Source organism: Ambystoma mexicanum, chromosome 10, assembly GCF_040938575.1.
Source record: "Ambystoma mexicanum isolate Mex_15411 chromosome 10, UKY_AmexF1_1, whole genome shotgun sequence".
Classification (NCBI taxonomy): domain Eukaryota; kingdom Metazoa; phylum Chordata; class Amphibia; order Caudata; family Ambystomatidae; genus Ambystoma; species Ambystoma mexicanum.
Genome location: NC_090932.1, coordinates 1,185,318,081 through 1,185,336,056, shown reverse-complemented (window position 1 = coordinate 1,185,336,056; position 17,976 = coordinate 1,185,318,081). Strand labels below are relative to the sequence as shown.

Sequence of the window (17,976 nt, the reverse complement as noted above, 5' to 3'; positions counted from 1 at the left end):
AAGGATTCACGGCTATATTCTAAGGTAAACTTCCTAAATTCCACTTTCAAAGACCAATGTAAGTGATCAGGTGCTGCTCATCACAGACTAAGGTGTACATGCCAACATTCTTCACCACCTAGGAGGGAGATTCTGCTCCCGAAAGTGGGAGAAAGGAATTTATCCATAGGATTGCATTGGGGGTTTCATTATTTCAGGCAGGAGTTAAAAAAAAAGAATAGGGAGTCTCCCGCTTAAATCGGGAGGGTTGGCATGTATGCTAAGGTTAAACCCAGAAGTTAACCATCATATAAGAAGGTAACCGCCAGGGGATTTACCCACAAATATTGAGGCATTCTCTGATGGGTTCCTTTTAATCTACCACATTAGACTCCTAGGGAATCATTATCAATTACCAAGCGATCCTTTCAGGGGTTCGCCCTCATATATGCCAAGGAAACTCCAAGAGGTTCACCAGTATATATTAGTATATATCAAGGCAGGTGTTGACCATCATATACCAAGGCAATCACCAGTGGAGTACCCTCATATACTAAGTGAAACTCACTGGGGTTCACAATATATACTATGGTATGTTTCCATTGGATACACATCACATAATATGGTAGGCTCCTTACTGTTGACAAATATATACCAAGGGCAATTCCTTGAGATTCAGTATCAAAGACCAATGTAAGTACAGGTGTACAGCGTCACACATTAATATGAACCTCAGGGTTAACCATCGTATTCCATGGTAAAATAGGGGTTCACCTTTATGTACCAAGAGAAACTCCAAAAGGTTTACCATCACATACCAAGGGAAACTCCAAGGGGCTCACCATTATACCAAGGCAATCTCCTAGGGGTTCACCCTCAGATAGTGGCTCATTGTTATATGCAAGGGCACACCATAAACCCTGTGGTGCACGATCACATTCCAAAGTAAAGACCAGTGTGCTCACTTTCATGCACCGGTAGTGTACGACAGTCAATTCTAAGGGGAGCATTTCCATACAATGTACCAAGCTAAGCTCCAGGAGCAAAGTATTACTGGGTGACATTGTACTTCTCTCCGGGTAGTAGAATGCTGCTTAAAATAGTCATATGATTTTGAAACCTGAGCTGAAATGATATTAGTGCAGACGTGCCAATAACAGCACCATCAATTGGTGGAAAACAACAACATGCTTGCTCAGGGATACATGCTTGGCGGTCTATAATTTGCAGTGCAACACTACATTTAACTGCTCGCATTTTGCCCATGTGGAGCAGCAGTGCTTTCTGTTACCCTACAATTTAAAACAAACATTGGCAATGCCAACAGTTTAGGCTTTTGTGTAGGCATGGGAAAGGCAATTGGCTGGCACAGCTGTAGTCGTATTACCTGGCCATCGATGATAGCCGGTGCAAAATGGTGTGAGTACCTGGGCATATAATAGCAGAGACCGACAAATACCTAATACTTAAACTGTTGGCTTTGCCAATGCTTGGTTTTACCAACACGTCAGTGAAGGACAAGCAGAGTGCTTATAAAGAGTGTGGCTGAAGGCAGCCTGGTAAGACATTTTTATTACTCCACTACTGGGTTTACAACTCCAATTAATTCATTAACTTTCAGAAGACTGATTTGAAAAAACACTGGCAGGCACTCTGAGTGCAAAGTTTGATGGTAAAGCTTGAATAAAGGGATCTCAAAGAGTTTGCATGGGGGTGTGTCTAGATGAGCAGGACAGGGTGGGAATGGTCATAGGGATTGGCATGTCTATGGGCAGTTACTGGGTGGGCACATAACCAAACAACACCTACAGACTGTGCGTCCCTCTTGATATGCCATTCCTCCATATCTGTACTCCAATGCAATAGTTTCAGCTAATACGTGTCCCAATAAACACCTGATGGCTCCAACTAAAAGGCCAGCTATGCAGGTCCCAGAAAAGCCACCTTGGCAAATTGCAGCCTGGGCAAAATATGACCAGTCAAACACGCAGCAAGTGCAAAATACCGTCAGCCAAAAAATGTTGCCATTACCAAAATTGAAGTCCTCAAGTGTACGCTTGTGTAAGCGAGAAATGTGCAAAGGGGGCGTAGACACAGAAAAGAGCTGTAACTAGCTGGTGGCTGCGATATGGGAAAGCAAAACAGACATAAAAGAGGAGAAATAAAGACCTGTGTGTTGTGGAAAAGGAGGTGTGGGAGACAGGGAGACCCGGGTAATCAGAAAGAAGGGCCACACTGCGTTGTTCCCTAATAAAGCTCCAAGAATGTGGTTTTAAAATCAGAGAGGTTTTATTGGAGTTTTACTGTCACTAAACAAAGGCCGATAGCTGTGTGCTAGACTGCCCCTGTGTCCTTTATCTGCATCCATGGCAGCGTTCCCGCCTCCAGAGAACACAACATGGTTAGCCACGCCACCAGGGGTGCAGCCGAGGCTGCTCCAAGCTCGGACTGGCATAAAGGGCAACAGGGTAACTAAAAACCCAAATTGCTAGCGTGAGCCTGTTTTTTGGGGGTCAAAGTGGGCCACTTTTTTGGCCACGTAGGCCAATTTGATAAGTTACTTCTCCGTGCAGTAGGTCATTTTTACCAGTGTTACTGAATAAATATTCGTTAAAATGCACAATTTGCATCACATTTTATCAAAAACCTTCGCCTTTGGTGCCACTCTGTCACAAAAGGAATTAATTGCAATTTTCAACTGTGGGACACTTTTTCATCACTTCCTGAGACAATTTTCTGCCCCAGTCCGACCCCGAGCTGCTCTACAAACCGAGTCTCCCACAGCGTCCGACATTCATTCGTGCAAAGCGGTGCCCATTCGAGTTCCCGCGCAGCTGACGTCTATCGGTGAATAAGGTACCACCCAGGCCCAGAATTCCTGGCGTGCAGCAGCCCGTGAAGGCCTGCAGGGGGCTTCAGAAAAGCATGTTCTTGCAGGTCTGTTGCCGTGGGCGACAGGGATTGGCGTCGCAGCGATTCCTGATCCTGAGGTGAGGGGAGCTTGGGAGAATCCGAGGTACAAGCCCTGCCTTTCCTCACAAATGTTTATAGCAATGAAAGGAGAAAAGGCGGAAGAGAGCTAATCTTCTGACTGCGGCACAAAGCGTGTTCCAAACATCTGCCGCCTGGCATAATGGGACGGGCGACCTCTTCACTCCAAACTCCTCCCGTTTGACACAGGGAGCGGGCGAACGGCCCATCAAGGAGAATGAATGAATGGCCGTGCTTTGCTCTCCCTCCCGTGGCTGTCTGTGGTTGTAGGCAGGGGCGTCACCCCCGTGAGCCGTCTGCTTCCCCCATTTCTTTCCCTAAATTCGCATAGACAGCCAGAAAGCAGACTGCATTCCGCTTTCATCACTTTGTTCGCTTTCATCACTTTGTTCGGCCCATCATTCAGCTATCCTTAAATAGCACAGCCTAACACGTAGTAGTGCTACCTCACGCCGGCAGGCCTGTGCGCATGCCCACGCGGCCGCTGCTTCCGGTCAGTCAGCAGACGCCTGCCACATCATGAAAGTTGCCTCCTGGCTGTCCTGGTGCCTCCTTTTCTCAGGCCCACCACCCAGTGCCCTCCAGCACACACCACCTCCTACCTGCCCCCTCATGCCTGCCATGATTGCCCCAGGATAAGCAGGACGCCCGAGGTCACCTTTTAGAGCTCCCACTCATGTACAGACATGTGCAAGTCTCTCTTGGCACACTTGCTGCTACACTATAGCCGACATGGTCTGCTCTGTCTCTCCGGGGGTCAGCTGTTAACCTTCCACTGTAACTTGTATCTCTCCATAAGATACTCTCCTTTGACTTCCGGCACAGATATTTGCAACAGTCGCCATTGCCCGTGTTACTCTCTCAAAAGATTGTGCGTATCCACAACTTAACAACCTAGCTTTTTATAGGTAAGTCGGGGTAGTTACAGTGGATAAGTGAGTAGGAGGACGCAACCTCACCTGCTTTCATTCATGTAATCCTCCAGCCACCCACCTCAAATGGGTCTCTGCAACCATTGCCCTCTGTGAAACCCTAAATTACACTTGTCACTGATACCCATCTCACAGAGTAGCTGCTCCTTAGCCTCCCATCTTCTGGGACAGCCGACACATAGCCAGTTACCCATTCTAGCAGTAGGGACTGGTCCCCAAACCATCAAGCACAGTGCCAGGTACGGCGGCTCCTCGGTCTTGAGGTGCTCCACGCTAGTATCTCCCCCGTGAAATCATTCAAATAGCTAGACGGGAAGCATTCTTTTCTGAATTTGAAAATGTGGGTCACAGGTGCCAGCTCTCTGCCCAGTGGAAACTGGTGATTTCTTTTAAATTGTAGGGGTGTAAATCGGTGGCACAAGTATGAGAGATCGACCCAGAATAGTGTGGGAGACCAAATCAAGCAAGGGGTGGTTTGTGGGCGTTCTACCCTGAAACATTTTTTAAATACTGGGTTCAAATGGTGCATTATACACTACACTTTCTGTGAAAAAATCAGTGAAAAGCCTGACAGTTTGAAATAGCTTTTGGAGGGTAATTCATGAGAAAATCCAATAGATACAAGTCACCAGCAGTATTTCCCAATGCATTCTCATAATGCAAATCAATCAATCAAAGAATACTTTATTTTCGGCACAGGGTCATAAAAGCAGACACACATTTTTCATGATGCCTTCCCCCACAATGAATGTCAAAATAAAAAACATGTCCATACTGGCTGTGCCCATACATTTCCATGTTGGCTGCATATATGCTTGCCACTTTTCCCATACGAGAACTAACTCATACTTGCTTTGCAGAGTGCCAGAACTGATACTATAAGAAAACATGCTCAAGGTAGCTCTGCCAATATATGCTAGTACCCTCACATAATAACATACTCCTGTAGGCTTTGCCATTAAAAATGCCATGCCACAATGAAAGAAGTATTCATACTGGCTGCTGCAATGCAGGCCAGTGCAGACACATAATAATAATGATCACGGTTGCTTCATTATAGATGCCAAGTTAAAAATGCAATGTCACACTAAGATATTATAGCTAGACTGGCTGCACCATAATGCCAGTCTACCCAAGTAATAACGCTTATCATGCTTGCTTTATAATAGATGGCCAGTCAAAAATATCACACCACAGTAAGAAATGGCTAGGTTGGCGGCAACAAAATGCCAATCTAGCCATGTTATAATATTTTTCATGATTGCAGTATCAATGGTATAGCAAGTATGATAAGTGTTATTATGTGGATGAAGTGGCCATCTATGATACAGTATCATAGATGCACAGTAAACAATGACATGCCACTTTAAGAAATGGGTAGACTGGCTACACCTAATGTATTAAAAAGATGAGCCATTTTAGAGATGGAAAGGAATCGAATAGAATTGAAGAACACTGAATGAAGCAGTTTACATGCATTGAAGGAAATTATAAAACCTGACTAAATAAATAAATATGTGTATATATTGGAGAGAGGAAGGAACAGAAGGTGAATGAAATGACGAATGTGTTTCAGGAGAGAACACATAGCGGTAGGGTTCCCATCAATATACATTATCATTAGTGCCAGTACACTTCAGTACTCTTCAGAAAATACCAATATAAATCTTCAAGAAAGTCATTAAACCCATAAAAATGCTGCTGAAATAGTTTTTAAAAAACCAAAATGATCCCGCTTTCTCCAGCATAGGCTAACGATGCCACAAATCTTACTGATATTATATAAAAAACAACTCTGGTATGCTCATTACTCTGTTATCCTAACCATTGTGCTATGTCAAATTTAGTTTAGATTTTCCCCTTTGATGTGCTTGTTCTCTGACTACAGTACTAACTTTTCTAAATTGTCCCGGTTTTTGGTTTGAGAAATCCGGTCACACAATACTTCACGGTTCTGAATAAATAGAGCATGTTGCATGTTCAATCTACAAGAGTGGCCATGCCCCCATCTGAATGGTTGCTTTGCAGTGTGCATTTGTCACCTCAGCATAGTGTTCTTTTTCTTTTTCCAGCCTTTAAGGAGCTTCTCCCTGACAAGGAGCCTCACCCTGACCCGCCTCGTCCCAACCAGACGCTGACTGAGGGGATTACGGAAAGAGCCAATCTGAGCGGCAGTGTGGCGCATTCCTCCAAGATCCTGTACGTCATCACGACCACCCCCAGCCAGCCCCCCAGAAGCATGCCAGGTAAGGCCAGCACTTGGTAGTATGGTATGGTATGCTCGATGCCAATGAGAAATGGGCTGATATTGCAGGAGCGCAGTGGCAGGTTTCAGGGTTAGGGCATGTTTGCCGACATGTCTTGCTGAGAATAAACGTCTAAAAAAACTAAAGTTATTTAAAAATTAAAGATATTAAAACAAGTTTGGTTATTTTGTGACTTGCTAATTTCAAACATGTCAGGCTTTCTCTGCAGCTATAATCTGACCCTTTAAACATGATGGAAATATTTTGTGCCAAATAATATTATACACCTAACATGTAGAGAGTTATTTTGGGAGACGGTGGGAAATACTTTCAAGGGCAAACACCATATTGATAAAGGGTTAACTAACAGTAGCAACATTTGAACAAACCCTTAACTCTCAGTTTTACACAATTATTAATAACTATTATAACATTCTAACAGACAACTAACTGGGATATCAAAACAGAGACACAACTTTATAGTTGTGTACCAAGCAATACTACTTTTTTATTGTTAAAAGTATTTGGAATAACATTTAACAATGCAAACACTACTAACAAACCGTTCTAAACTTTCAAAAAAAGTAAAACCAGTAAAAACATTTTAGCAAAAATCACAACTCTTCGAAAACCTTACATTGTTGGTTCGTTGTTGGTCATGTGCCAGTAGTGAGTAGTGAACACGTGACCCCACTGTAGGAGCTCTTCCACCGGCAGCTCCAAAAAATGGTGCAAAGGGAAAATACCAGCAGGGGAAAGCAACGAGCACCACTAGTGATATCAAGAACAAGTCCATCAGACGCACTCGATTGCAATGATTTCCAAGTCCAGGTCACGAGAGCGTAAGCCACTCCATGTTTTCAGGTTATCCACGGAAAATACCTTTGAAGACAGTGAATGGAAGTGGAAGTTACTTGTGCGGTCAGAGGTCATTCTGAAACCCCCATCAGCAGGCATGGAGAACCCTGGCTGCTCTATTTAAAAGTATGCTGGAAAATGATTTTTGATTTGAGAGACTTGCCACACTAATGGCCAAAAACAAATATATATAGTTGGATGGCGGCCATCACCCTATAGTTAAGACGAAACCTATGTTGCAAAAATTCTATCGCTAATACCTTTTGACCCATTTGATCTGTCTTTATGACATTTTTAAAAGTTGTTTTCATGCCTGTTATGCACACAATTGTATCCTGGCCTTTATCCTCATCGTTAAGCCTTGGGCCTCATCCGAGGTTCAGGGGGACACCATGACTAGTAAGTAAATCAAGGGCTTTGCCTCTTAGAAGAGCTGCAAGCGAGGTTTTCCAGTCAGGTACCTCTTTAATGCCAGTGCATCCACGTAATAGCACTTATCATGAGAGTTTTCATTTTTTCCTGAAATGGAAGCAAAATGTGGCACAACACAGTTCGAGGGGAAGGGCAGGTCAAATTCTTGTTGCATGTCCAAAGAAGGTTTGCCATGTAGTTTGTTGTCTCATGAACGTTGGGGCTTCTATGCCTGACACATCTCACTAGGACCTTCAAAAATAGAATTGTTTTCTATGAGGTGGGTTTGTGGAGGTCGATGGCTTTCTGAATTGAACAGGCCTCCTTCAACATGCAACAGGCTTTTATAAATAAGCAATGTAGAAAGACCAAGACAGCGGTGGTGTGATTCCAGCGGCATGTGTCTTACATCAGAGGTGTTAGTTGCTGGAGCATGTACTCTCTCAAAAGAAAGAGGCTGCTATACCCAACACTTCTCTGCAAAAGGCAGTGCCTCTTTTATTCTACAAAGGGCAGCTACAACCAAAACTTTCCCTCTTAAAGGTGGGGGTTCCATGTCCAAGCCTTTCACTAAAAAAAGAGTTCATGTGACCATACTTTCCTCTCTCCTTGACTGGTCCATACTCACTGGGAGGTGACTGTGTGAGGCCTGGCCATCATCCACTGCAGAAGAGAGCTGCTAAGCATACATTACCCATTATAAAGTGGACTGCCACGGCCAAGGGCTCAACTGGAGAAGAGGGCTGCTGTGGATGTACCCCCCCTAATGAGGTGACGGCTAGGACCAAGTACGCCCCTATAGAAGAGAGCTGACATGTATACACTCTACACTAGTAAGGGGACTACTAGGGCCAAGCCCTCCACTTCAGAAAAGAGATTCAATGCATACATTCCCCACTATAAGGAGGACAGCTAAGACCAAGGCCTTAAGTGCAGTGGAGAGCTGCTATGCATATGCTCTCCACTAATAAGATGACTGCTAGGACCAAGCTCTCCACTACAGAATAGAGCTGCCATGGTTACACACTACCCTAGTAAGGAGACTGCTAGGGCCAGGCCCTCAACTGCACAAGAAAGATGCTATGGTTACACTCCACAGTCCAAGCCCTTCACTACAGAAGAGAGCGCTATGGATGCACTCCCCACTATTAAAGAGACTGCTAGGGCCAAGGCCCCAACTGCAGAAGAGAGCTAAAATGGATACACTCACCACTATTAAGGGGATTGCTAGGGCCAAGGCCCCAACTGCAGAAGAGAGCTGGGATTGATGCACTCTCAGCTAGTAAGGGCACTGCTTGAGCCAAGACCTCCACTCAAGAAGAGAGCAGATGTTGATACACTCTCCACTGGTTAGGGCACTGCTTGAGCCAAGACCCCCACTTAAGAAGAGAGCTGATATTGATGCACTCTCCACTGGTTAGGGAACTGCTAGAGTCAAGACCCCCACTCATGAAGAGAGCTGATATTGATAAACTCTCCGCTAGTCAGGGCACTGCTATAGCTAAGACCCAGGCTCAAGAAGAGAACTGATATTAATACACTCTCTGCTAGTAAGGGCACTGCTAGCCCCAATACGACTCCCACTCAAGAGGAGAGCTGATATTGATACACTCTCCACTAGTATAGGCTCTGCTAGAGCCAAGACCCCGACTCAAGAAGAGAACTGATATTGATGCACTCTCTGCTAGTAAGGGCATTGCTAGAGCCAATAAGACTCCCACTCAAGAGGAGAGCTGATATTGATGCACTCTCCACTAGTAAGGGACTGCTAGAGCCAAGAACCCCACTCAAGAATAGAACTGCTATGGATACACTCTCCACTAGTAACGGTGGTGCTAGAGTAAAAGACCCTCACTCAAGAAGAAAGCTGATATTGATACAGTGTCCACTAGTAAGGGCACTGCTGGAGCCCAAACCTCCACTCAAGTGTTTGGGACTCCTGTACGGCTATTACCGCTATTCATCATGTTAATACTGATGGGGATTGTGACTTTCTTCCCTCCAGGATGGACGGTGTATGCTCTGACGGCACTCCTCATCCTCACTGTCATCGCTATCCTGGCAAAGATACTTCTTCATGTTTCCATCAAGTAAGTTCAAATCATCAGCATCCTGCACACCCATCCATTATAGTAAAGCTGTGTGCATGGTTCCTTTATAAATAAGGCATAGATAGCTGATACATGTGTTCCGTGAATTTCCAACCTCAGATGCCGGGGCCTTCTTATGGCTCGCGCTGCACTTCCAATCGACAAGCACCAAGGCCTACAGCATTGGGTACAAGTCTTGACCTGGTTCACACAAAAACCCTACCCACTCTCCCTGCTTTAGAACACTTGATTTGATAATGCTTTAAATTTCTCTGAGATATTTCACTTATTTATTTAATGTAGGTATGTATTGAGTGCAGACTTAGCTTCGAGAAGCCGTAGAGCACTTTACCAAAATGCATCTCCTCTAATTTATGTCAGAAGGTAGAATATGATTGGTTCCTCAAAAATGCCCCTTTTTGGAGGACGTCAATATTGCCAAGTACATGCAACAAGGGAGAGTTGGAATGCATAGAGATGGGCGGGCTTTTACAACAATGGCAAATGCCAGGGTGGATCGTGCCCACACATATCACTGTGACTATTAAGGTCTTGCAGAAACGGAAATATCAACAGGCCCCTGCATGCCAAACGCTAATGTAAATATCAAAAGAGGAGCAGACATTACCCTGAAGGCACTAACCTGCCCTGTGAGTAGGCATTACATGCATCCACCATGTAATGACCTTTCACCCGTTTCACAAAACAGCAAGTGGTGTATAGAGCCCACCCTCAGTCATTACCTGCGATGCATTGGCCTGTAAACCTTGTTAAATGCCCTTGCTGCACTCACGCCTTAACTCCAACTTTGGAATCCATAATTTCCGGCATGTCTCTTGGATAGGGTTTACAGTGCTTAATTCTATATGCAGATTATGTCTCTCAGCACAGAAGACACTGTGTATCCATATACGTGTGTGTCTCCAAAGGCTGCCCTGGGCTGATTTACCTCTCGCCTATCTCTGCTATCTGTCTGCCTTTCTACCCCTTTCAGGCAATCTCACCCGATATGCTGCTCTGTCCAGTGAAGATATTGCTCACTTAGATTAATCCTCACCTGCACTACCTAAATACATTCCCTTAAATGTGACCAGCAGCTAACTCTGTCACATCTGTCCATGATCCTTGACGTTGTCCTGCAGCCTTCTCTGCAATTTTGGTGCCAATTGCCATCTGTCCAACCTATTTCATCCCTTGCTATTATTGTGAGTAGTCAATGTGTTCACAACAAATCTTATTTAATGTCTCTTGGCATCACAGCATGCATTGATGGTCCAGGCTGGCCAATCAACTAAGCTTTGTTAATGTGCCTAAGTGATGACTTGTGACCTATTTGGCCATTCTGACAATAACTCGAGGGCTCAGAAATTCAACATAATGGAAACCTGCTACTAAAGACCCGCGACAGCAACAGAAGTTCACCAGCACGCCCTGACCTTTACGTTGCACCCTCTGGGAATCTCCTCTGCAGCCCTGGCTAGTCCTGCTAGAGTCTGGTGTAGTGGTAACCCTGAAACCAGATGAATTCACACCACTGGATCCTAAGCCTCATTGAATCTGCGTGGGTGGTTGCAGTTCTCACCTGCGCATCACAAGGACTCCACACACAGGCCAAAGTCACTCATCTGCATTCACCTGCACCTCCTCCTAGCCCACTAGTAAGACCAAGCCCACAGCACTGTGAATGCACCTAATTTCTGAACAGAATCACTATATGCCCTCATTGCGTTGGCAGTCTCTATGAACTTCTGTGCACACAGAGGCAGTATTCAAATACTGTTGCCAGTAGAACCTGCCATATTTCTTAAATTGGGTGACAGTTCTCTGGACAGATTCTTATGTTTAAATAAGAAGTAAAGCAAAACAACAAAAGAGGGGATGGCTGGACGGTTTAGAAATAGTCTTAACCTCTCGCATTGCTCTGGGCAACCCTCCAGACCACCGTTCTTCGCCTGTCATGCCATTACAGAAGGGGAAAGTCCATATGCAAATCAGGCTTTGCCCCACACCCAAAGGGCCAGCCCAGCCCGATTGCTAGGTCACATCCCTTCTGCAGGAGACCACAAGCATTCCCAGACATGTTTCGGCATCATTGGGCATCATCAGTGAGGAGTATCTTGGGTCTCTAGGCACAGCAGACATGGGAACCACGACTGGGCATACACGTCCTACCCAGGGTGACTTAAGCAAAACCAAGGAGGGGATGGCTGGAAGGTTTTGAATTCACATAAAAGTAAAACCACATCTATGCCACTAAGATTACACACTCGGATATATCATCAAGTGTGCATTTGGTACAGGGGGGCCAGTGTATGAATCCTGGGGGTGTTGGTGGCTAGATTTGAGTGAAGTGCAACTGACAGTCTATTCATATTTAGTGTCGTTTGCTTTTCCTGAGGGGTGCCTTTGTCCCGGAGCAGCCCATACTCACCTCCCCTGTTGTCATGCACTCCGTCATTACTTCTCCTAACTACTTACTGACCATGTTCTGCCTACTCTGACCCCGACCAAGTAACCTTAAGGAGTTTCTTTCATTTTTTCCAGGTCTCATGGCGTTACCTCTGCGGGGTCCTTGGGTCAGTGCCACCGAGGCTCTACGGGAGATATTTGGACTATATTCTACAAGCCCTCCACTTCCATCTCAATCTTCAAAAAGAAGTTAAAAAACCAGCACGACGACCGTAATCCCTTGGTTGGAGAATAGGGACCTATCTACGTGTGCCAACAATGTGGTACCTCTTTTACAGGGGACTTTGTTCAACTAAGAGTGTGTTGGGATAATTCTGGATCTCCAAATTATTTTCCTACCAAAAACTGGACACCTTTACAGGGTAAATGGCAGGTGGCTGGTGCAGATCCTCCATTGGTTGTCCATGAATTTGGGGACTAAGAGAATGCTGGGTACAAGCTAAAGAGGTTTTCCAAGCCTACCCGAGCTTGCCAGGCGGATCAAGATGAAAAAGGAAAAAGGAGAAGTTTGCATACTCTTCAATATCCACCATTAGATGAAAGAGAAAGCCAAAAATGTGATGGAGGGACAGCTAGTAGAATAACGCACCACAATACAGGAGCGGCCTGAGACTTACTGGGGCCACCTGGTTCAAGCAATCTCAGGATTGCAAACATGGCAGAGAGAAGAGCGTGTGTGTGTGTGTCTGATTTCTGCAACAGAGATTTTCAAAAGTGTTTGACTATTGCACACAAATCTTCTGCTCATCATCCAGGGAAAGAAACCAAACTATAAATGTTGACCAAAATCACCCAGTGAAAAATATCAACAAAGAGAAAGTCCAACCTACTGCCAAACCCACTCTCACATCAAAAAATCGCTATGCAAATTGCCGGAGAAGAGCATACAAGGAGATGTGGGTACAAATAATGCTGCATTGACTTTGTCCATGCCTGACTTGGTGCCTGTGGTACTACCCTTGTCCGTAGGGAATAAGGACCACCCGAGGGACAATACTGGATGACCACAAATTTATTGAAAATAAACACCTCTGGAGCGGGGTCACTTGGTTGCCTTTTTCTTCATCAGTCTCAGAGATTAATGCTTCCTTCTGTAGGAAATGTGCTTCCCCTCACAGGTGGTCATCGCTCAGCTGAGAGCTCGCTCCCTTTCAGAAAATGCACTGTCTGTGCTCTAAGGAGAGAGTGTGTGTTTGTGTGTGTGTGTGTGTTTGTGTGTGATGTTGTGGAAGAGTTATCAATTTAGCAGTTTCTGTCTGTCCTGAATCCCTTTTTTAATCTGTCCAGAAAATATTAAAATGAAATGGACAAGTGGTCTTTGCCTTACCAGAGGTCCCCTCAACGTAGATCCTCAAATGTTCACAGAAATGGGATAAAATTCACATTTGTATCTGATCTCTTGCTTCTTAGGGAAATTCCTGAAACAGTCACTCTTGGGTAGACAATGGCCAAATTCCTGGAGTAATCCTAAGTTTTAATTTCAGAAATGTTGGACGCTATGTGGAAGAACGTACCTGGGAATTGAAGCTATACATGGAGGGGCGTGCATTAGAGACCACACACATTACAAGGATGTGAAAATTCTAGAGCGACACAGAGATGTGGAAAATATGGCTTCCGGTGCTGTTAACCTAGGAGAGATCCCTGTCCGGAATGCTCCGGCAGCAGTAGCAGCACAGCTAATGGCCATTTGGAGAGTTCACAACCAATCAGCAGATAGCAGCATCAATTGATGTCATCACGTTTTACAACCACGGAATTGATGTTTTTTTAAATAAATATGTTTCATAAGACAGTGTACACTCAAGTGCATACAAAGCACAGAGCAGCATCTGTTGTACAGAAATCACAGACCCATTGGGACACCTCTGACTTTTAAGTGGAATGTGGCCAGGGCTGGCTCAGTGCAGTACCCTGCAGGCTCCCATGGTGCCACCAGGAGTACAGTGGGAAACGTGACCCGAAGGCAGCAACTGTGGTGCATTGCTAGGGGAAGGTAGAGCTAGTGTGAACGAATTACTTGCACTGTCCTTGAAGGGGCTTCAGTGATCCAATCCAGAAAATAAATGGTAATGGATAGCAACATGTTACGATCATGAAAGCAGCTTCTTCAGGCAGAGACGGTGCAGGGACCACGTAGTAGGTTACTCACACATAGTCACCGATTCCAGTTGCGTTCAGGTTATAAAAGACAGTAGCTCACCCACCGGCCCATCCTTAGCCATCTCATTTGACCTTCAAGAAACCTCACACATCATCAATCATCCAACATTCCCTGAGCTGTCACTCAGGCGCAGACACCAATATTCTTCTATATGCACGTGTGGAAGTCCAGCGGGACCATTCTCACGGGACACCACACAACCCTGAACAGGAAGAATCTCCCGCTCAGCCCTGCATGAGTTGTGTATGCCTAACACAGCGCTTTACAATTGTGGTAACATAATATCCGCTCTTTATGAATCAAGATATTCCATGCAACACTTTGCGACTAGACGCAAGATTTCACACTGCAAGCAACATGGCATGTTCATGAGGCAGTCCATTTAATGGGTTGGGAGGATAGTTCAGGGGCAACACTTTTGTCTTGGAAGCAAGACAACGCATAGCAACACTGGTTTGAATCCCGGTCTTGTGCTTAGAGACTGGTCTACGGTAATTAGTGCGTTATAAACAATTAATCATTTAATTTCCAAACCCTTCATTATGGAAGCACTGTACACGCACGCTCATTGGATAGATTGTGTGCCTGTTAATCTCGTTTTTTTAGGGTAATACTGACACACATCAACACCGCAAGGATAGGTCAATGACCACTGTCTGTGTACATGTCAAGATCTGGGAGCACATAATTGGAAGTTGCTGAGAAAGAGAGAGAGAATTGTCTTTGTCCATTGACAGGCATTGGAACAATAGATAATATAGCTGGGTGAAAGAAAAAACAGATACTAAGTAGCAACATTTTGAACACTAGAAAAAAAATCAGGATCCTTCCTCATAAATACAATAAGCTCCATTGATGTTACTCTGGCTAACCCTGGACTTCAACCTGGTGAGGGCTTTTCCATTCATGAAGAAGTTACTATGAGTAACCCTGCCTTACTGGTGAATTAACTCTCTTAAATCTGTAGTAGGTTTTAATAACTTCTTTGTGAATCAAATAGCCCTCTCCAGGGATAAGTCAGGAGTGACTCAGAGTTACTCATGGTAACCTCTTTCTGAATCAGCTCTGTGATACGGAAATGGTGTCAAAAGATGACACAGACAACTGAAGTATAGTTCGAAAACCTTTATTTTACGGATCAGTATGGTGTAATGCCTAACATCTCTAAGGTGGGAATGTTCCTTAACTAAGAGAAAAATAAGGGAAAGCCGACGTCTGTCAGTCCAAAGCAAAATACTGTCTATGTCATAACCTATGCTTGTCTTCACTTCTATACAATAACAAGGTGCATGGCACTTGGTAAACTCGATAGTGTTCAAAGTAAAAATAGTTTCGCAATGGAGTTCTTCTGTAACTCCCTTCCCCAAGTTCAAGGCACTTGGGATCACAAAGTTTCACAGGCTTCTCAGGATTCACTTATTACAAGTTCACAGTACCATAGTTCACATGTTCCTTGGGCTTATCCGGGTTCCCTTTTCCCCTGCCCAAGTTCAAAATTCTTTGATTTCACACCAATGTTGAACTTGTCACGTTTCACTTTTCAAAACACAAGATTTCAACTGGTTTCCGTAGGGGTTCCCTTCCCCATCTTAAATGACTCCTCTTGGTTTATTCAATTTCAACTTTCCACACAGTTCACTTATTCAATGTGGTCTACCCTGGTCGTGGCGCAGTTGTCATACTGCACGGTCCACCCACTACAGGTCACGTAACCAGGTCCCCTGGGCTTTAGCTATGCCCTCTTGTTAAAGTTCATTAGCAAAAATAAGATTATCTTTCAACATTCATTTTCTTTACGAATTATTGTTTCTTCATATTTTCTTTACTGGGTTTCTGTGGTTCTACTGGGTCACTCCCCAGCCTGAAAACCTTCCCAGTATATATTTCTTTATGGTGTGGTCTCTGCGGCCCTCTTGGATCACTCTGCCAGCTGGGGGCCACCCAGAAGCTTAATTAATCTTTTGCTTGATTTCTGTGGGTTTCCTGGTTCACTCCCCTGGCTGGAAACCTTTGGTTATTCTTCTTTATAGCGGGTCTCTGCGGCCTTCCTGATCACTCTCCCGCCTAGTGCCACCCCAATGCTTATTTATTCTTCGTAGAATTTCTTGAGATTTTGCTCACACTTCATCTCTCGCATAGCTCCCCTGTTCTCTTAATGCCCTTTTGCTCAAACTTCAAAGCTTCTCATAGCTCCCCTTTTCTCTTAAGGTCTTCCTTCTTGACACAGAGGCTGTTCACTTTAAACTACATTTCACATGGAGAGTTTCAAAAACGTCCCTTCCCTTCATTGAAGGAACGTGACCACTCTGATACAATGTATACTTTAAAACTAGATAGAATAGAAGTTCTTTCACCAGCATTTGCAATCAAAGTCACACAGAGCTTTCCAGCCTCTAACACTCACTGGCTCCCCTTTGATGACCTTCCTTTCTATTGTGCTTGCAAACAAACTTTGTGAAATGCCTCTAGGGGTTCTTTCTCTACCATTCAGACACTCAAGCACCAACACAGTACCCCAGGGGGTGAGCACTCCTCTTGGTGGGTGGAAGAATGGCCTCTCAGCTGGCCTCTTTCTTCTACCTTGCCTCTGTACCAAGGAGCTCCAGCTCCCAAGCCATACCTGCCAGGAACACAGCCGTCCAAATCCCCAGGTGTGGGTGCTTTCCAGACTACAGCACTGCACAACGCTGCTCCCCTAGGAGGCATGCCGCCTTTCAACTTCTCTTCTGGCTTCATGACCACATCTGCTTCTGTGACTTCCAGGACTCCCACTGCTGTAACCCCCCCTCCCAGTGGTATACTTAGTTTCAATTGCTTGATGTTGCCTGGCCTTGTTATTGGGATATTTCCATTGCGTATGCTGGTATGCCTCTGTTTGCATTTTCTGTGTTCCAGTATCATAGTGGTTTTTCACATAGGAAGTCTGTATTCCTCCTGACTCCAGCTTCTTCATTACAGTACTTAAGTGGTATTTTGAGAAACAAAGACGGTGTGACTTAATATAACCCATGAAGGCTGAGGATGGGTTGGGTAGGTCAATGTCAGTGAAGGGGGTATACCATGTCTCACCTTCAGGTATCCTACCCCCTCTATTCAATGCCTCTCTATCCAAGTAGTTCTGCCTTGCAGACTCAGCCTCTGGGTCGGGATCTGGCAACTTTGACTTGCCTTGGTTTCCTTAGGGGGGCTAAATGTGAGAACACCCTCCGATTTCTCACAGCCCCTAAGTCTCAATGTTTAAATATGTAGCGCATATTATAACACATGTAAATATTGAGACTAAACACAAAATGTACTTCAGATAAAAGACCCAAAAAGCTGCTGTATGGCACAAAACCTGGAGTGGTTGGTTTGTACCTCGTAATAATCACTAATTAATTGTTGCTTAAATATACTTCAATATATGAATCATGAAAGAACAACTGGAAATAATTACAATAAAGAATAAAAGAAAACTATGCAATTGAATGGAGCAAAATGCATGGATGCATTTGAAATAACATGGAATTTATTGTGGTATGAAAACTTGCAACATGTTTACATTATTGTTGGTAATATGATTATTGTTCAAAGAAGAAAATGTACAGACTTTACACAAGTCTAATAATGTATTGATGAATGCATTATTATCGTTTCCCTGTAGAAAGCGGGAGGGGGCTATGACCAATGCCTACACATAATTTGTGATAGTGTCATTATTATGAGGTAGAGGTGAGGGTTGTGCAACTATCTATGTGATTACTGTTGTTGTCATCATTAGCAAGTGGTAGGAGATTTGCGCAAGGATTGCCCCTGCGTGTCAGTAGAGATAGAGCGGTGCACATGTCCAATAAATG

General features: G+C 44.5%; 1 protein-coding gene across 1 annotated transcript in view; it reads left to right on the top strand.

Annotated features, from left to right (window-relative positions):
- KREMEN1 (kringle containing transmembrane protein 1) overlaps positions 1 to 13,017 on the top strand; it is a 403,359-nt gene extending 390,342 nt beyond the window's left edge. The window contains exons 7-9 of the mRNA XM_069619171.1: positions 5,975 to 6,148; positions 9,423 to 9,507; positions 12,052 to 13,017. Of these exons, the coding sequence (XP_069475272.1) occupies positions 5,975 to 6,148; positions 9,423 to 9,507; positions 12,052 to 12,211 (419 nt within the window). The 3' untranslated portion in view covers positions 12,212 to 13,017. The remainder of the gene's footprint in view (positions 1 to 5,974; positions 6,149 to 9,422; positions 9,508 to 12,051) is intronic.
- The last annotated feature ends 4,959 nt before the right edge of the window (positions 13,018 to 17,976 follow it).